This window comes from Limulus polyphemus, unplaced genomic scaffold, assembly GCF_000517525.1.
Source record: "Limulus polyphemus unplaced genomic scaffold, Limulus_polyphemus-2.1.2 Scaffold2776, whole genome shotgun sequence".
NCBI lineage: Eukaryota > Metazoa > Arthropoda > Merostomata > Xiphosura > Limulidae > Limulus > Limulus polyphemus.
In genome coordinates this window covers 62892-84725 of record NW_013668386.1, presented here as the reverse complement: position 1 = coordinate 84725, position 21834 = coordinate 62892, and the positions used below count along the sequence as shown (strand labels likewise).

Genomic DNA, 21834 nt, shown 5'->3' with positions numbered 1-21834 from the left:
TTGAAATGTCAAATAATCAATAATTCTTTGTCAATAATCACTCAACAATATTGTTATCTGTATATTTTTCATCAGAAAAAGTAGTTACCTTCGAAAAACTTAGGTTTAGGAGACATTTTACAAGTTTGGTTTGTGTGAAACAGATGCCTATCTAATGTGATTTAGTTCGACAAACTAACATTCACAGGGAAGTGGTGACTAAATGTGTTGTCACAATTTGTAAATGAAACTGTATTCTCGCAGTAATATATATTAGATTCTAATGATGCATGTACGGCATAGGGTAATAAAACAGTCGTTAATGTTCAAGTAATTAACATATAATCCAGCTTTTCTTGTTGACAAAACTTCCACTTTCAATGTGATTCAAGCATTTGTAAGTTTTAAATAAATAACTGATGAGTAAAGATGGATAATGAAATCCTTTTTCAAAAGTGATCCACTTCAACTAGCATTTTCTCAAAGTTATGAAAATATTTTAATTTCTCGAAATGTCCATTTACAAAAATGATTATCCTTTAAAGATTAAGCTTATAAAAAAGGAACCAGTTCAGTGCTCGTTACTTTGTCTGCAACACTAATTTTTGAAGCAAGAACTGCCAATTTTCAAAACATTTTGTACAATTTGACCAACTATTGAAGCTGTATGTAACTTAAAACTAAAATAAGCAAAAAGCCAAATGGATGAGCCCCCCCCCCCAAACACACTGTTCACTTGCATTCAACCTCTAAAATCAAACTAAATGCATTTAGTAGTATAATATATGAACTAATTACTGGAGGTTTTGTTCACTTTATTACAGCCTCAAAAGCAGTCGTTTTCCAAAGTTTCACACAGAAATCAATACCTGAACATTTGTAGTGTGTCAATCACTTAAACAGTTAAAACAATGTATCTGAGGTTTAATTTTTTGAGCAAGATGGATTCCTACGTCATATTCTCACATTAACTTTTTAAAACAGTGATATCCATTTGCTATTTTTTTACTTAATCTATTACAATAACTTCTGCCTCAACTATGGACTCACTTCCAGAGCAATCTGCTCTAGAGAAATTTTTTGAAGATACCTCAGCCTCCTGATGTGGAAAAGATGAAACCTTATTCTTATCTTTTTCAATGGATATAATATTCAGAGCCATTCTGTCTGGTCTAGTTTGAAAATCATGTTTTTCAGTTTCATGGCAAACAGAACCTACTTCCTTATCAAACTGTGTGTTTTTGGAGTTTAGAGCTGGACTGGATGGCTTCAGGTTACCCAGTGTGTTACATGTAGTAGACAAAAGTGTGACAGGAGTAATTCTCCGAGTAAACTTTAGGATTGGCTGAGTTGTCTTCTTATCATCACCACAGATAACTTGCTTATCTTTTGAGGGTAAAAGGCTGGAGAGAAGAGTTGGAGTAATTCTTCTTCGTTCCTTATGGGTTTCTGTTTCACATAATGGCCTTGGGGAGACAATGTTTGGAGAAGACTTGTCAATTCTGCAAGTGAACTTAGTGATTGAACAATTATTACCTGTACCACTGCTTGGTGTTGAGACTGGCTGAACAGGCTCAGGATCTTTACGTGACACATACTGCCATCTGTTAGGAATGGGAAGATCTTGAAGGCCATATTTTTCAAGGACATCTTGATGGATCCACCAACAGAATTTGTTGAAGGAGGGAAGGTCACATCGTTTCCAGGATGCTATTTTTTGAAAGGTTATCTCAAGCTGACGTTTAGAAATCTTATAGCGGAAATTTTTATCATTAACAGGAGATGCTCGAGAAATTACAGCATCAGTTTTCTGTCCCTGCTCCTCATCACTAGCAGATTGAAGATGAGTTGAATTTTTTGGGATATTGATACTTTCTCGCCCACTTGTTTGATTGTTTCTTTCACAGAACTGAACCCAGTACTGCTGGAATTCTCGAATCAGGACATGCCGACCAAGAACATTTGCATGAATCAAACGAATCAGATGAGGTATTGCTAAAAAGACAAAAAAAGAATCTAAATATAAAATTTGCAATAAATCTAAAATAAAGGTATGTAAACAAAATGACTTGTATAAAAGTATTTAAGCAGTTTTCTAGTTAACCCAAACTCCCAGGTTCTGTATGCACAAGAATTTGTCAGGATGCATGAGATTTGAATTTTAAGTTCTTAATTTTATAAGGAAATATTTTAAAAAATCCTCAGTCTCCCCTAGTGTGAGAATTGTGACATTTGGTCTCTAGGTTTTACCAACCCTTTGAAAAGTATGAATAATATTGTATAATATTGTTATCATCCAGGCTAAGCATAAGTTTTATAGCCTTCAATCTTATTTGTTTCAGAATCATAAACTAGAAAATCAGAACCACTTACTGCACCCATTATTTTACATAATTTTCTGCATAGAGATTTCACTTCCACTTCAAACTTTATTCTCACAGGAGCTGAATTTTTAACAGCACTTACTGCATAGTTAGAAAACCAGAAAAATTAAGATAGTTATATAACAGTGTCTTCTATTTTATTGTTATCATTCTGTGTTCTTAAGTGAATTATTTTATTGAGTAAAAAATTATTTAGTGCAATAATACCATTAGTATAAAAAAGTAGGGTTAAGTTTCACCAACAGATGGCAGCAAAAACAAAGAAGGCCCATAAGTACTTTATTTCTCATTTTTCATGAGTATACTTTATTAATTACTATAAAAGTAACTAAAATGTAAAAATTAGAAAGATACTAGATTAGATAAGACAAAGGAAAAAAATATTTTCGTGAGATACGTTCATGAGTAGCTCGTAGTTTACATAATTTGAGCATCATGTTTGCAGAGTAATTTACAACTTGTGTAGCAGGATTATTAGTTAGACATGGTTCAAAAGGCAATACAACAATGTATGCTGTTACACGTTTTAAGCTATTTAGGATATATAAAATGTAGTTTCTTGTTACAATTTGAAGTAATTCTAGAAAAAAAGAGAGTAATTTAGATTTATTTCATATTTTTGTATGGTGCTTATGTGGTCGGTCAAATTGACCAGGCTTGTAAAGAGTTAGGGTAGAGAAAACAATAAATAAAATATGAAGTTTCACTGATAAAAAATTTAATTTATTTAGAGATTTTAGAGAATATGCAAATGAACCTTGACAACTTTCAGATGAAGAAGAGTATTTTTAATCTTAACATAAAAAACCACCTTGCTCTCGGAGCAGTTAACACTTTCTGATTTTTTGTCTACAAAAAGACTTCTATTAATTACTGATAGCTTTCAAAATTTCGTGAAAATACAAAAAACATATTAGTAGTTATAGTATGGAAACTCTAAAGGTCAATTGGGAGTCATGAACTTGGCCAAAATGACTAAGCCTGTAGCGAGAGAGTTAAGATAGTATATGTGAATCAATTACAATAAGTTTAGTTATTACAGCTTCATAAACATTTTATCTCAACCAACTAGAAACAGGCTATTTCTGATTTTTATACTCTTTAAAAGTAATAATAATGTTCTGAGGAAAAAAATAATCATTTACTTACCTTCCTCAGGAACAGGACGTTTCTGACTTTGTCTGGGAGTTCCACCATCCACCATTGTAGTGTTTGCTGCTGAACCATTAGAATTAATCATGGAAATATCATCTTCACATGAGAGCTTTGCTAAAGATAAGGATGTAGCTATGGGTCTAGTAGCAAGAATTACTGCTCGGTATTGCTCCAGAGCCTTGCGTAGTTCTTCCTGACCTGGTCTATCGTCATCATCATCCCACAAACAACCAATCATTTGAGGCTTCAAGGTAGGACACTTGTTCTTCCTCTCAGCTTCAAATTCTTCTTCCATAAAACCATTGTAGACTTCACATTACTTCACTTGTAGAACGTTTAAGTACATGTTGAAGTAATTGTGTGTCTTTCAGTCAACTCATAAAACCATTGTAGACTTGACATTACTTCACTAAAGCATATATTGAACTTTTAAAATGTTAAGAATGTTACTGTTTTCTACCCTTTGATGGGAAAAAAATTGTTTTCCTACATGATTACAAATCCACTTTTATTAGACTTTTTCTTGCATTTCAAGGACAACATGGCTGTCAATTTAAAATGTGTAATTATTTCTTGTTGAGAATAATAAAAATGTTTTATTTACTTTTTGTAGTATTCATTTAAGTTCATTAGCTTTTCCCAGTATATTTAATGTGAGTATAATACTTTATGAACATGGTGTTCGAACGCATGATGTGTATCTGAATATTCTTTTTATTCAGGTTGATACTCCAGAAACTCACAAGCTACGACTAAAAGTGAGGGGCTGACTGAAAGACACAAAATTACTTCAATATGTACTTAAAAGTTCAACAAGTGCTTCAATGGATATCCATAACCTTCAGACCAAATATAACATGAAATAAGCCATATAATCCACATTAACGGTATATTATGCAAAAGTTTATACACGTATGACTACACGTGAATCATAATGATAGGGCAAAGATTAACAATTCTTTGACTTTTCCACCATCCTTGCAATTTCTTCATGCAAAAGTTTTAATTTTAAAGAATTGTTTTCTGCCATTTTCCTGAAACTAGTTGACTTTACCAAATCAGTCACATTGCCTTGTTTTTTGGCCTTGACATCAAGATGATCAGCAACCTCAATTAATGATGCTGTATCTTTTTTAAACCTTTGATGTTTAGCCTTAAGTACTGCAATATCCTTTTCCGTGTCTTTTCATCAGTTCAGCCATCTTTCCCTGTTGATTAAGGTATTGGTTGTATTTCTATCTATCACTTTGAGCAGCAGTGAGCAGTTCCTTTGACAAAGAAACTTCCAGAATACTCCAACTGACTGCACATAATCACAGATTAACTGCCGGCAAACAAGGGAGACATTCTTCATGTTCTGAAGCATTAACCCTTCAATCTTCTAAAAATGACCTCAGATATGATGGATAGTAAGGCTCATTTTGAGCGTGTACTATCAACTCTTGTCAATTTGAAATGTCTCAAAAGCAGAAGAATTTAATTGCTTCATCAGACAGTATGACTTGTTTTTAACTCGGGTTGTAAAGCCAAATTCCTGCATCTTCAAGGATTTTGACTTCAAAACTGTTAGGCTTGACTGGTTTTTGTTGAAACACAGTCCAAGCTATGGATTATGAGTCCTTATGGCATGTTGTCAAACTTATTTTGGTACTTTCTCATGGCCAAGCAACTGTTGAAAGGGACTTTTCTCTGAATAAAACAGGCAACATTACAAGTAATGAGTATTTTAATGGACACTTCACTAGCAATTTCTCAGTTAAACATGTCAAAACAGACAAACGCTTATTAACATGCAAGCCTGTCTCTTGGAGTTCTCTTTTCTGTGGCAATCAATACTTTCATATTTTCTGTTGCACAAAAACCAATATTCACATTCTTAGCTGATTTGATATTTTCTGTATTGCTTAAGTCAATTTTCAACAATTTAAATACAGTGTCTTACAATCCTTTTCCAAAGTTTATGATCACAATTGACAAAAGGCAGCACAGGGTGTTCAGTCCAATATTTCATCAGAAATGCGAGAGAGTTCTTCAGATATAAAATGATAACTTTGCTACAGAAAGAATATCATTTGTTACAGATTTCACACTATTAAATGCTTGACATTTTGGTACTGTGCAAGAGCTTGATTTGGCTTTTGATGTGTGTTTGGAAATTCAGAATAATTTCCATTTCCTTTTGTGCAACAGGTGCATCATCTACCCATCGGGTAGAACAAAATTTCAGTGCACAGATATGAGACCCAGTCATTTATTCAAAGTCTTCCAATCTGACTGAAGAATCTTTAAAAAGGCAGTGATTAAAGTTGTGCTTCTAAATCCCAATCAGAGGCATTGAAACCAGTACGAAGAGCCCCATGGACTGTGTGGAGATCACAAAACCCAATGTTGATTAAAAATGGGTCTGAATTTTTAGTTTTTAACTCTGATTCTAATTTCTCATGGAATGGCCAATTAACATTTGGACCATCCATCCCTATTTGCAAAAGTTGACTAGGATTAAGTTCTTTTGTCAGCTGTAAGAATTGGCATAATCATTAGCCTGTTCATGGCCAAGAAATGCAGAATCAAAAAATCTTGTCATCAAGAATTTTTCCAAGTCAAAGTACCAAAGGTACACATCAAGTTGATCCTTTGGTTTTTAACATCTAACGATACATCATACAAGAGCAAAGTCTATCTTTTCCAAACTTTTGACTTTCATACAAAAAAAAAAAGACTTAATATATGGAGCCAATCCAAAACAAGCCACACATTTTTTTCTCTCCACAAGAAAACTTGGATGAGATTTTACAATTTGGGAACATCTTTGTTAAACAGTTCATTAGTAACTATGGCAGCTAACAATGATCTATAGGACCCACAAAACCTCAGGTTTCCGTTCATCATCTTTTGAAACAAATGAATCCAGTCTTCCCTGTAGTGAATAAATTTCATAATGAGGTGCTGACACCGAGAGAAAAAGAAGTAAATCATCCAAAGGCTAGTTGCAAAATAACACTACTTAATTACATTTTTCAGCCCATTTTATTTAATATTAAATTTAACTTAGGCATATTAATCACTTCCATGCTGGACTACGACGTCGTCTTGATTTGTTGCAACAGTAGGCCTAATTGTTGATGTTCTATCTGGTATCAGCCTAGATTAAGATAATATCAAATTGTGTATGGTTGGCATGGCTACTGTTGAAGAGTGCAATTTATGCATGTTAGCCGCATGCTTTTCCCCTTCATACGTATTATCACTGTAGCCTTGCCCATATTGCCAACATCAAACTTTTTATGGCACACATTGTAACAAGCTTCTTGGCGATGTGCACCTGTAACAAGCCATTTCTTGTACTCGTCCTTCAGAAACCATGCAATATACATTTGCTCGGCATGTTTTACAAAAGTAGACATTAAAGTAAATACCACAGAACATAAAAATAATGATTGAAAACAGATGAAACTCAATTACATAATTACTTGAATGGCAAGACTCGGATGTCGACAGCCTCATTCATCCTTGTACTACTGAAGTAATTCTAGTTGCTATTCATGCATGCTCACTCAGAAGATTGTCACTATCGAATATTATACGATGTAATCATTAAAGAAACAAATTATGGAAAACTCTTGGTTTATAATATTGACAGGAGAAACTGTTCAGTTTCTATGACTTTTCCAAAATCATGGGATAAATCCACATTTTTCCCAAACTTTCCAGACCCTGGAAATTGCTACCACAATTTCCCAAGAATTTTCAAAATCCATACAAGCCCCGAATTAAGTAACGTGAAGCCTTCACTGGTTTTATGGGCTAATTGAAAGACATGCAACTACCTCAATATGCATTTAAAAAGTTTAATACGTGCTTCAGTGGACTAAGGTAACATTAAGTTTCCAGTAAGACCAAACCAAATGTTAAAACACACATCGATCCAATAGGATTAAAGCAACACTACCCACCGGATTTCCTTCATCATCCTGCTCTTCATCTGTTGACAAGTAGCCATGGGGAACAAAAAATTCGTTGTCCACTTCGTACTCATCTTCACTTTCTTTTTCGTCCTTTTATAATAAAATCATTACAAACACGTTACAAAACATCAAAATATTATACTATAATGGTTTGTTATCTGTTAGCCAAGTAAAAGTAAATACTAAAATGTAGAAAAACTTTATTACATGAACATGCGTGTTTGCTAATTTATGTACAAAACACTATTATAAATTACCCATATAGTAGGAATCTAATAACATTTTTTGAATACAAAGATTAACACAATATTTTCTTCATTCCCTCATGGATTAATAGTAGTAGACAAGCTACTTTTGATCACATACATGTCACTCCTTCTTTTGAAATAAAAGATGCAACCTGAACACTTCTTAAGATCAGTCACTACTTATTTATTACAATTAATGTAATATATCTCCGTTGTTTTACTTATTACTTAGAGAATCCAGATTATTCCACAGTATAGTAGAATAATTTGTTATAATACATTTTTTAGGAAGGTGATAACTAAGCTATTAAACTTTAAGATATATGAATGTGGTAATTTTAGTTTTGTGGTTATTCAATTTGTGCATTATCTGTGAACAGATTTTAACCTAGATTTTTTGCATGCCAAGTGAGACCTCTACCAATTGAGAGAGCTAAAGGTTCATTAGTCACTGCTAGTAAGACTTTTTTTTAATAATTAAAACTACCAGTTTTAAATTTATTGATATAGTTTGAGGGATTAGGCTTGAACAACGGATAGAAAAACTTAACACTTACATAACTATATAAAGAAGATCAAAGAAATTACTAAATATATGCAGTTTCAACTACAGAGGGATCTATATTTTCATACAATAAACTAGCCGTGGGTGTAAAAAACCAACTGTATTTTGTTTTTGGATATTTGCTACTCAAAGACAACTTGCACTAGTCATCCCTAATTTTGAACTGATAAAGACTAGAGAGAAGGTGGTTAATAAATAGTTCCTACCAACAATTCTAGGGCTACTTATGTCTGACCAACAGTGGTATTTTACTATCACTTTTATTACCTACACACAACCTGAAAGTGCAGAGCAGATTTTGTTTTGGTGCGAATGATGGACCAGCACATCCATAGTCCAGCAAGCTAGCCACTGGTGAAGCAATGCTATTAATATTTATCTTTTATTATATGGCTTTAGTGATTTCGTGTTCTCAAAGTTTTCTACAAATAATCAGTATTACCATACCAGCAGATGAAAGTTGTTTTCAGTACATACCTCAGTTCCCGACAAACTTTCTCCTGGGCCTCCTTCTTCCCACTCCTCATCACTGTCAACTTCGTAGTCAAATATTACCTTAGCAGATAAATATTCAGTTATAATTGTTAATATCTTACTGAATTCCCCATTACTTTACTTACATTAAAGAATAACTTTATGCATGTCATTTTATATACAAATACTGATAAAATATTTTAAGAACTTTTACCTGATGGTTTGCTGTTATAATAAACATAAAAGATCTGTATATTATTCTTAATGTTTTTGTAACTTGAAATTTTGTGCTTTCTCTGAATCGTCTAATTCACTAATAAAATGAAAGTTTACAAGTACAAGTAAACAGGAAAACCAAAAGTAATAATATCATGAGAATATTTACTTTATCAAGTACAAAAAATACTTACATCTCTACTAAATGGTCTTCTGGGGTTCACACTTGTACTTCTCTTCCTCCAGGTGCCCCAGTAAGGTGGCCTCACATTCTCACAAAACTGCAACAATTTCACTTTAAGTTTTGGCCTCATCTTTCGCTCTTCAGATTCAATAAAAATATCTTCTTCTTCCTCTTTTTCAACTTTTTGACATTTCTTGGTCCAGAAAGGTCTGTATTTCTCTGTTTTTAACTCTTCCAGGTATACCATATGTGGTACCTACAATATTATATTTTCAATATTTTCTTATCTAACTAATCTACAAGACTATATATAATTTTTTTAATTTTTGAAAAAAATACCAAATAATTTAGAAAATTAAAAAGTTCGAAAATATATAAACATAGCAGAATTTACAAACATTGGAAATATGACAGTTTTAACAAAACTGAAAACTGGATGAACATAAATCAATCTGATTAAAGTTTTCTAATTCAACACAAAACTTAATACTTTACAAAGAAAACCAAATTACATTTTGTAGAATAACATCTACCTGGCCTTGTAACTGTTTTTCCATATTTTCTTTGTCAAAATTAGCACTACTGAATTCAGGAACAACAGGAGCAAGTACCATGTTTTTCGTTACTTCAAATGGCAGAAAAATTCCTTGCTGTTTTTCCTGTTTGAAAACAAATTTGTGGATCAATTCTAACATCCAATTTTGAAATAATGACACTTTTATGAGATCAAAGTCACAAAAAACAGATCTTTCTTTAGTGGCATATTCACAGGAGGTGGAGGCCACTACAAAGAAAAATATTGTTATTGTGTTCATAATTGTTACAGTATAGATACAAACACTGTATTCAGATATAGGTTACTTAGTTTTTCTCAACAGCAAAATTACTCCAATCAAACTTCCTTCAGTTTTACAGATTTTTGTTGTTGATTAAAAAGTAAAATGTAACTTCAATCTATATCAATTAAATGGTTGAAATTCTGTTACCTGCTTAAAACACATGTCAACTCTTATTAACACAAAGAAATATTTACACTCAAATTTCCCAGATGAAGGTAAGGAAAATTTACAGATCAATGAATGTATATATGTTTGGTTATTGTTAAGCACAAAGCTACACAATGGACTATCCGTGCCCTGCCCACCTGTAAGCCTATAGACGTACACACACTTTGATTCACATACAACATACACTGCCACTTCTTTACTTTTTAATTTTTCCTTCTTCACTTTTCAGAATTTGTGGAAATGCAAAAAAATCAAGAAACACTTTCTGGGGGACTAAGAATAAAAGTCCACTTTTTTCCTACTCTCCTCCAGAACATCAATCTTACCAAGATATACGTTTCTCATCCAAACATGAAAAGACGAAAACACAATAAAAACATACCTCATTGGTGATAGGATTAGGTTCTGTTTTTACAAAAAAACTTGCAAATGTAGCCTTTGCCTTTTCTTTTTTTCTTTCCTGAAAAAAAAAGACTTTCATTTTATTGAAAACTTACTAACTCATCATCAACTTAGAAATTTTTTGGTAAATTTTGGTATTTCTGATAAGAGTAACAAATCTCGCACTGTTAGTTTGTCTTATTTTAGTTTAATATATGTTTTGTACTATTTTGTAACTACCACTTGATATACATTGTGTGTAATTTCTACTTGATAAACTCAAGTACTAATGTGTATTTTATAGATTCTGTTTTAAACACAATGTTTGTGTTTTCCAGCCTATCACTAACATTTTAATATACAAACCTCTTCTTCTTCTGCTTTTCTCTTTTCCTCTAATTTTTTCTGCCTCTCTTCATCCTTTTTTTTCTTTTCTTCCAACTTAGCACTAGAAAAGACAAAAAAAGAAAGTTATTAATATTATTTACAGCATTTCTAAAAGTAAGTAAGTAGAAAATGGGTCATTCTTAAAACCACTAGATATGCACAATGTTTACATATACAACAAAAAAAGGAATAATTAAAACAAAAGAAGCAACAGGTTGAAGTATATTCGAAAAATGTTGGTGAAAAAACATGAAAATAAACCTAGAAATGTGAAAAAAAAGAAAGTGAGAACAAGGAAGGATGAATGATAAGTATCCTGTCTTAGAATCCTTAAAATTCAATTTTTAATAAGTCACCTCGTGCCAACATTCTTCTTTTATTTTTGGAAGCAATATCATAATTTTAGCAGATTTTTCTTTACATCCTGAACCAAGAGATCCTCATAGGTACAACTTCTCATATTAAGATATAAAATAAGAAATAATGTCGGAGGTACCTTCTATGGTACTTAATAAATCCTTCATGCCATTCACACTTATGGGTTTTAATAAATCGTTTAGCAATTCGTGTAACTAAACCAGATTACAAGTACGTAAGCTGCATATTTCAGGCAACATTATATTTTCCTCTCAACAAATGCTGAATTATGAAACTATCAGAAACTACTTTTTAATAGTTTATATTAAAGTAAGTATATGCATGTGTTTGGGTAAGGATTCTTCTACAGTAGGTGTCTGTGACTTGTTGGCAATAACTTCAACAATAAATGAATATATGTATATATATCAGAAACAACTGAATGTATATACAAAATTCTTTACACGATGGACATCATAGTTGTATCTTAAACACTATACAGTTCTCTTCTTGTCAAAAGTCCATTTAGGCCTATTCAATTGCTTTAGAATTCAGTTAACAAGTCGAACTATTTTCATTGCAATGGTATCCGTATATAATGCACTTACGCTGTCACTTGAGTTACCGCAGTTGTATCATGTACTTCCAATAACTGTCTGCTTTTTCATGCTTAAAAATAATAATTTCTTTTTCGTCAATGTCCATACAGGTAGGTTCAATTAGTTTAGAACACCCTTTCACAAGACAAATTATTCTCCTTATCTCTTTCAAACTATTAATCTCACTGTAACACATCAACTGTTAGGCCTTTCACTCTTACAACAGTTAACTTTGTGAACCTCTCTTTCCCATGACTTTACTTTCTCTGTTTCCATTTGTCTGCTTGCAGCTATTTATACGTCTATCAATTAGGCCTTCTAGAAATCTCTATAGCCTCGACATCAATGGATTGTACAAAATGTTTGATACAAAACACAAAATAAGTTAATTAATAATACTACCTACACTAAACAGTCTTTTATATCTGACAGAAACATAAGTTGGACAAACCCTCCCAATCACAGCTTCATTGATACTTAATGTTTCCAAATTGGTCTAGTAGTTTTCTGCTCCACATCAGTATATTTTACTTTTGAGCATTTTGCTGACCAGTATTTAAAAATCTTAAATCACCACCAAGAATGTTCAATAACAGTTCCTTCACTTTTTGTTTCTTTGATCCTGTGAAATATTTTGTGTGCTCCAATTTAAGAAAAAATAAATCCTTCAGTAACACAGTACATCTCCCATTAAATTATTAGCCTGTTATTAATGCACGCGAGGTTCCCTAGTTTTTCGGGATAGCATCAAAATCATATCTTGCTAAACAAATTAACAAAAGGTCTTCACACATGGAAAAAGTACATCAAATACAGACAAAACACAAAAGTCAGTAGCTAAGAACTGAAAATAATTCTAAACTGAGTTAACTAAGACTCAGTAAAACATGTTTTTAAATTGTATAACACGATAATTTATCTTTGTGTAGATTAATAACTAATCTATGCATGTTTTAATGGGTTAATTAGTAAAACAATTTTCCACCTACAACATTTGTTTTATTTTAAAAAAACAAAAAACGAATTACAAAAAGCCTACTTTAAAATTTGCAGCTTTTTTTGTCTTTCTTCCTCTTTTTGTTTATATTTCTCTTGACGCTCTCTTTCTTCCTTCTCTTTTTTCTCCTGTTTCATGCGGATCTTTTCTTGTTTTTCTCTCTCTTCTTTATCCTTTTTTTCCTGTTTTTCTTTTTCTTTCTTGGCCTTTGTTTCCAGACGTTCACGTTCTTTTTTTTCCTTTGCTTCTTTCTGGATCCTTTCCTTTTCTTTCTTTAACCTTTCTCTCTCTTGTTTTTTAAGTTCCTATTTAAACATCATACAACACAATAATATCAAACACAATGTTTTTGCACAGATTACATGCAATTTGCATAACACAACTACTCCTAAACTACAAGAATATTAAATTTTACTTTGTTTTAATCAAATGAATACCAACCAATCCTACTTTGGAATTCCAACATAAAAAATTCCATGATGAATGCACTCAAGCTTACAAATAGGGCTGAATTAATTGAAGTAAAATATAATAAAACATTATTTTGCATACAGCTTTTTAATATCACAATTATATTACTATGGAATAATAAAATCTTGGTTTAACCATCAAAGCTATGTATAAAATAGTACATACATCACTCCCCAGGATATATGCCAGGCTTAGTAATAACGGGTCCAGCAGTTTGCCAGTTATAAACAGATTCAAGTATACATATAACATTGTTAATTATGTCTCCAAAAGAACTAGACACTCAAAGATCTAGAACAGATACAGAAATTCATATTGCTGAAATGGAAGATAGAGGATCACTGTGAATGAGAAGTTAAAACGTAGAAGTAAATGAAGAAACAAACTGTGTTTAATTAAATATGACTGCACAATCAACAGAAGAAACAGTATGATGACACGAACGAGATATTATGATCAAGATTCAATGCTTTCAATTTCAAAATGAATCTGCATTCTCTTAAGACACAAAAGAATCTGTCTGAAAATTCAGGTCATCCCTGTAGATGACCATTCTGAAAGACAGATCACAAGAATCTGGAAACTTCTCTCTTCCACTTGACAGTTGTAAAGCGATCCTCCGAAAACAAGGTAAAGTAAAATACAACTATTCCATGATTGGACTTGCTACAGAAATAAAACCTTAGGCCAAATTAAGCAAATAACCTCAACCAGATTAATATTTCAAATTTTGTAGACATCAAATATTCACACTATACAAGAGTAATGTATGTTGTCTGTACACATTACACTTCACCAAAAACCTTAATAAAATGGACAATTATTTTTTAAATTTGGAATTATTTATTTCAGAAACATATTTAAAAAAAAAAAGACGCATGTAGCTAAAATCAAAACCACAGGTATGGTAATGTTAAAAAAAATCATTACATCCATCACTCAGAAGCTTTAAAGACAAATAAGCAAGGATAAAGATTATATACAAAAGTACTTTGTCTGATACTGATTACGTTACTTAAATCCAGCAGCACGGTTATGTTTATGTATGATTTACCTTTCTCTTAAGCCTTTCTTCATTTGTTTCAAGGGAAACTTTTCTGCCTTTACCATTTTCCTAAACAAAAAATATTTTCTTAACATGCTGTAAGTACATACAAACAATTTAAAAAGAATACCTTTTTTTCACGTAAAGTAAGGATTAACAAAAAATTTTCTTTACATGTAAATTAAAGTTTTTAAGAATTCTATCCAGGAAATTAATTCAGGAGCTCTTTGGTATAATTTTAAATTTTCTTCATCCTTCCATTATTTTATCATATGAAGTTTATTGTGAGAGCAATTGTATTAATTACATTTTACTCATAACTTTTACTGACAAACATTTTACTAAATTTAACGTTTGCTGGAGAAAAAAAATACAACTTTTACTATAACTAAATATGCATTTCTGATACCAACCTTTTTTGTTTCTCCTGTCACAGACCTCTGAGAAAGTGTTCTTTTAATTCCATGTTCTTCATTTGATTCTCCAAATATCTTACTTGTATCAGATGTTTCTACTACAGCAGTATCTTCATCTTTACTTTCAATCATGCTTGTATCTTCTGCTTCCACTGAAGAAACTGAAGTGTCTCCTGGACTGGAATGCTCCAAATCTTCAGTATTGTTTGTATTTTCCATTTCTTCAGGTTGTTCTGAATGCCTTTCAGCAGTTTTGTTACCTGGGCATTTCTCAAGATCTATTGATAATAGACTAGAATCAGTCTTATTATGCTCAATTGTTTGTGTGTTAAGTGTATCACAATCTGTAATTTGTTGGTCAGGTTGAACATTCACCTCAGTTTTACTTTCACTTCCTATATCTCTGATTGAATCTTGAATATTATGGTCTACAACTCCACCTTGTTGGTTTTGAATGTCACAGACCTCTAAAATTGGGCAAGCCTTAGAACTCACTACAGGAATATTTTCAGCTTCAGCTGAAGTATCTATTGTGTTTGGATTGTTTGCTAGTGACACACATTCTTTGGTTGAAAATTCTTCACGAGGCGTCTTGGAAACTTTTCCTACATCGTCATCAGAAAGTTTTCTCTTCTTTTGATTTGGTGATGAAGTCTGAAGTGTACTGCTGATATCTAAAACTTTGAAAGGAAGTCGTGCTAGGGGTGGATAGGAGAAAAAAAAAACTTATAATATGAATTACCTAGCATTTTACTTTTGTGAAACTGTACATGAAACTTAGGATTATCAAATAGAAAGTGATAATTATTAAGAACATTCAATTTCTAACGTAATTATAATAATTCATAATCATATTCATTTTAAATTACTTATTTATCCAACAACATATTAAAAATGTAATTTTTAGGAAAAGAAAAGTCAAGAGTGAAGGTCTCCTACTTTTCACAAGCAGGTAGAGCCATTAACTGATTATTTATAAGCATAGATTAGGGTCACAAAAATAATTGATTAATTGAAATTAGAATTAAATCAATTAATGTTATGAAAGTAATCAACTACTTGAAATTGATGTTTCTGATTACTGCCATTTGATTATTCAAACTATCCTAGTGATTAAAATATTGCTAGTATGATTTCTCATTATTATAATTTTGATTAATTTAGGGTTGTTCAGTTTAATTAATTAGTGTCACAATTCAAACTAATTGTTTTCAATTCTTACTATTTTTGATTACTCCAACTATCCAAGTCTCATATAAGAATAATTGAATAGTTTAATTTAATAGCATTAACAATTAATCTTGAACTTAACAATTAATCGATTATCATATTCCAGCTCTACAAGCAGGACTTGTAGAATCCCAGCCACAAAGTTATGTCACCTGAATAAATCACTGGACGTATGGTTTTTTTTCTTTTAATTTTTTTCACTAAAAAAATGTGTGCATTTTCATATATACTGTTGTTTGGTATGTTCTTTCTGTGTTATTTATAAAAAATTATGTGAGATCCAGTCCAAGTAACAATAACGGACTAACACATTTCTTCTATAATACTTGCTACAGGCTACACTCACTTTGACACAAGTTGTAGGCCTAAGTTCACAAATAAAATTTCAAAAGAAATTCTTCACTAATGGTACATTGTCTAATTTATGAAAATAAATTTACTTGTACTATTCCACAATAACTGAATATATGTAATAACTCTCATTGAATAACTTTTTGATACTTAACTGAACCCTCATACTAAATACTTTAGTAAATCTTATTCACTTCACTAACAGATTACTCATATTTATAAACAACATACCTCCGTCTCTAGATATTATACATAGGTTCTCAATTATTATATCACCAAAGTTAGCAGCTCCCTCTAGCAAACAACTAAACAAATATAGCTTTCAACAGTATAACAACATAATGCAATATAATTAAATCCCCTGGACCAGACAACTTTTACCCAGAGTTTAAAAGATTTTATTTGTGAACCATTAGCTAATATTTTTTATAGGTCAATGAGTAGTGGAAGAGTATTAGAAGATTGGAAGTTAGATAATGTTAGTCCAATATTTAAAGAAGGTGATAAACACTGTGCAGGCAGTTTTAGGCCAGTTAGTCTTACATCAATAGTGTGATTAAAGACGCATTGTAGAGTCACTTAAAGCAGTTTGATATAGTTTCAAAGAGCCAGCATGGATTAACAAATCTTCCGACATTCTTTGAGGATGTTACTGCAAGAGTCGACAAAGGAAATACTGTGGATTTGGTTTACCTTGATTTTCAGAAAAACTTTGATAAGGTGCCTCACAAAAGACTTGTTACAAAAATTAAATCTGTGGGTGTGGGGCAAATGTTATTAAATTGTATAGAAAATTGGCTGGGTAGCAGTTACAAGCGGTGTGCCTCAGGGCTCTGTGCTGGGTCCTCTGCTGTTTGTGATTTATATTAATGATATATTGACTCTGGAATGACTAACAAAATTTTGAAACATTTAAAGATTTTTGGGGTGGCTAACTGTATCAAAGATGCTGCAGACTTACAGGGAGATTTAGATCATTCAATGAAATGGGCCAATATGTGGCAGATAATGTTTAACTATCCAAAATGTAAGGTGACGCATGCAGGTTTTCACAATTCAAATTATTGTTACAATTTAAATGGGAATACATTAAATACTGTGTTTGAAGAAAAAGATCTTGGTGTTGTAATCGAAAAATCGCTTAAGTCATCTAAACAGTGTATTGTAGCTAATAATAGGGCTAATGAGATTTTGGGTAGCATCTATAGAAATATTGAATATAAGACAAAGGATATTATTGTTTCACTGTATGGATCACTTGTAAGGCCTCATTTAGAGTACTGTGTACAGTTTTTGGCACCCTTCCTCAAGAAGGATACTGAATTGTTGGAAAAGGTTTAGAGAAGAGCCACTAGGATGACACCTGGAATGGTGGGATTGTCCTATGAGGAGAGACTATAATCTCTAAACTTGTTTTCTCCGAAGAGGAGAAGGGTCAGAGGGGATTTGATTGAGGTGTTTAAGATTATTAAGGGTATTGATAATATAGATCCATCAAACATTTTTGTGTTTAGCAGTGAAAACAATAGAACAAGGGGTCATAAATTCAAATTTTGGCAACATAGGAGTCATCTGCAGTTTAGACAGCATTACTTTTCAAACAAGGTGTTGTCTTTTAGAATGAGCTGCCTTCATTCAAGGGTTTGAGTTTAAGAAAAGATTGGATAAATACATGAATAGTAAACGGTGGTTATAGTTGGGAGCTGGAAGGAACATCCTTGATGGGCTACTAAGCTCCTTTTCGGCCCTTTTATGAATTAGTACATAAGAGATTGGTACAGCATCTTAAATTTCAAATAAGTATTGAAATACTGAACAGGAAGTTAAAATTTACATAATTCAACAGACTTCTTACATTTACAATGTCTGAATGCAAGCCAAAATACACGAGTACCAGCAAGTAGGCACAGAAATTTTCTGTGAGCCTTAAATAATTCTATACTGCACATAAAAGATTGGGTATTTGGTTCACATTCAAAGTATTGCAACATTAAATTTAACAATAAAAAGTGTTTATATTTTGTTTATGTTTGAAATTCAAAACATGCATAAAATTGAAAATCTGTTCACAAATTTTCTGAGGTAAGGGTAACTTCCCCAACCCCATCTCTTGGTTAAGCACCTATCCTGGTTCCAAGGATTTATTGCTGGCTCCTAAATGTCACATATATTTACCAACCCCTATTCATAACATATATTCCAAAATAATAATATTGTGTACAACAAAACTTCTCGATGATTAACAGATTGCTAATTTTGTTCCTGCCTACAAAAATAGTTTACAATTGCAGATCTAGTAACAATTCTGAGGTGTTTAAAATTATTACAGGTTTGGATAGGCTACATGTAGGAAATAATTGATTTGTGGATTATTTAGGTTATTAATAGGAATTTGAATATTTGAAGTAAAATAAATAAAAGATGTAATTTTTAGTGTTCAAAACAAAGACGTAATTCATATAGTATTTGCTATAAACTGTAGTTACAACAAACATAATTTAACATCACATGCATCCTTGATTCTCCTTTTAACTGAACACACCTTGTTTTAAAGGTTTGCTTGAAGCTGCCTCATCTTTCAATATAATTTCCATGTTTTTTCAACACTTCTGTCTTTTCTCTTTCCTTAGTTTCAAAGACCTGAAAAATAAGATTAAATCCTGTTTAAATTCTAAACATGTAAAATTGAGTGTTTTAATTTGGTAAAAAGAACTAGAACTTAATGTGATTTGGTTCAGGTGTTTAAAGTTATTAAGACCATGTTATATTTTAACTGTGGGAATTCTTTACTTTCAAGTTACAGATATTAGGTATAAGTTTAGGATATGTATGTACATGTTATTAATCATTTATCACCCACGGAAGGGTTCTTTCCATTACCGTAAATATAAACGGGTGGAGACGATACAGGGTTAAGCACAGTTACATTATCCTTAGAATAGCTAACTTCTGGAATAGTTTGACAATGATGTGGTGTGTCTTTATAATTTGGATTCTTTTTCTTTTCTTGGACATGGATGAATATAAAAAACATTACATTTAGATCTTGGAGTCAAATAAGTTAACAAAGACCAATTAGTGACTTTCAGTTAACGCTTAACTCCTAATCAACGAACACCAATACACTTAAATTATGGGTATGTTACGAAAATTGTATCTGCAATCTTAAGGAACTAAAATTAAATGCTTGTTTTTATGAAAACTGGTGTTTTATGTGCATATATGTGGCATAAAATTAGACAGTTTGATTAGCCTAGTCATGTTGACATTTTTCTATGTTCAAAATATAACATAACACATGAACAACAAGGCATCATTTGGTCCTTCATGGCTGTCCCTGCACATTTAGTCTTGAGAAAAAGTAAAAACTTAAACTTTAAGGACATTAATGATTTCATTTTTGTAAAGTGCCAGCTCTGCTACTGTCTACGGCAACTGATATCATACACCACTCACCCTGTTGTCCACTGGATAAGCTTGCAAACTACAATAAGTTTACCTTTTATTTTTCCTTCTCTTCTCAAATTTTAGAGATCTTAACCTATACCAATAAGATAACCCATCTCTGGAATCATCATAGTAGCTCTTCTCTGAACCATTTCGAATAAGTCTATCCTTTCTCAGATAATGATATCAAAACTGTATCCAGTGAGGCATAGTTAGTGATTTGTATACCTTCTCTGACTTTTAATCAGTGTGTCTATAAATCCACCCCAAAAGTAAAATCCTATCAAATTCGTAACTAGTACTAGCAACAGAATACTGCTCCAATGGCTTGAGTGACTTATCCACAACTATGCCAAAATGTTATTGACTAGTTTCCCATCTAGATTAAATGTAATAAAAATGCATGGCGTGGCACTCACTATAATTAAAGGTCATTTATCAAATATCTGTCTAAATAATCAATCTATCTAAACCTCAACATTCTCAATATAGCTAGAAATATTACTCATTACCAATTTAAACTTTAATGTCATCAGCAAACTTTACGGTTCCTATCAGTATCATTAATGTAAATAATAAAATTAATAAATACACTTTTCTTAGAGTTTTTTTATTGCGTACTTTCTTGAATCGATGATACTCATTTTAATTTTTAAATACTTCACAAAACAACTGTCGCGTATTTATTTGCTCCATTAAGCCTACTTCACGTAGTACTTGTGCTCACAAACTGTTTATGCTATACATCTAAAATTAATTCTAATTTCAATATCAATTATTAAGTCATTAATGAACTATGTCTGTTAAATTCTGACAGTGGTACAGAATTTATTACATCCTATTATTACTCACCTGTTCAAAGCACACACGTTTGAGTAAAGAGTAATAACTTATAAGTTATAACTTCTGACTAATTTACTTTTAGTATAACATCATAATAACGACTAATGTACTAAGCTTATAATGTTATTTCTTTATCTTTGTGTTTGCGTTCCGATAAATAATATTTGGAATCTAAACACGGATATATTTCAACGTAATAAGACTTCAACTATAACTTAAAAAAAAACAGTTACATATATAAAAAGTCCCTCGACAGTACACTTTCTAAATCCAACACAGTTTCGTTCCTCCTCCTCATTTGATCCTTTTCTCACCCCGACTGAATTTGGCGCGAAAAGCTGAAACCATCCACAACGGGATTATGAAGCAATCGTTCGATTCACCAATTTTCAGTTAATTATACTCTCAAACTAGTATATTTGAATTTGTGAAAAATAAATACCATTCTCCACCTTAAGAAAAAAATATAAATAACTAAGTTGTGATTAAATATTTTAAAATATACATTAACATTGTTAAGCTTACAAAATAATCTTTTTTTTAATATTATTACTGCTATTATCTTAAGTGTAAGTCTATATTTGAGAGTCGTTACTTTCCCTAGGTCATTGATGACGCGTGACTCGAGTTACCCTTGGAAATAAAATTAAATACGATGGTTGGAATGCATAGTGAATCTGATTTTTTGGTGCGTGTAAGTAAAAGCTGCTTAAAGAAATCGAAAAAACTGCACGAATGCTTATTTAAAACTGTAAAAAAAATTGTCTTAACTTTATAATGTTTCTTGTGCAGGAAATGTTACTGATAGGTTGTTCATGATATTAAGAAAACACAAGAACTCACAGACAAAAATAAGATTCTCTATATCCTGAGCGCTTTCAAAATATAGGCCTTTATTCATTAACGGCAAATTCTTATTCCTATTTATGAACTGTTGACACTCCGAGACTTGTCTCTTAAACAATTGTCGTAAATAGCAATTTTAAAATGATTGTTTGTTTTGTTTTGAATTTCGCGCAAAGCTACACGAGGGCTATCTGCGCTAGCCGTCCCTAATTTAGCAGTGTAAGACTAGAGGTAAGGCAGCTAGTCATCACCACCCACCGCCAACTCTTGGGCTACTCTTTTACCAA

General features: G+C 31.8%; 1 protein-coding gene across 1 annotated transcript; it reads right to left on the bottom strand.

The window, feature by feature from the left end:
- Positions 1-459: 459 nt before the first annotated feature.
- Positions 460-21022, bottom strand: LOC106467875 (chromatin assembly factor 1 subunit A-like). The gene is made up of 14 exons (XM_022396091.1): positions 20711-21022; positions 18954-19051; positions 14828-15528; positions 14424-14483; positions 12941-13203; positions 10925-11006; positions 10560-10637; positions 9704-9829; positions 9181-9426; positions 8774-8851; positions 7472-7573; positions 5866-6034; positions 3513-3806; positions 460-1974 (listed from the first exon to the last, which is right to left on the bottom strand). Exons 2-14 carry the CDS (start codon positions 19003-19005, stop codon positions 989-991), a joined length of 3237 nt encoding a protein of 1078 aa, XP_022251799.1. The 5' UTR covers positions 19006-19051; positions 20711-21022; the 3' UTR covers positions 460-988.
- Between the last annotated feature and the right edge of the window lie 812 nt (positions 21023-21834).

Excerpts from the sequence above, each read along its gene's own strand:
- LOC106467875 (XM_022396091.1), bottom strand. The coding sequence starts at position 19,005 with ATGGAAATTATATTGAAAGATGAGGCAGCTTCAAGCAAACCTTTAAAA. Across the intron at positions 10,638-10,924 it reads GAAAAGCAGAAGAAGAAGAG|GAAAGAAAAAAAGAAAAGGC; the intron begins GTTTGTATATTA and ends TTTTTTTTTCAG. Across the intron at positions 3,807-5,865 it reads CACAGTCCATGGGGCTCTTC|AAGAATTTGAAGCTGAGAGG; the intron begins GTACTGGTTTCA and ends GTTTTATGGAAG.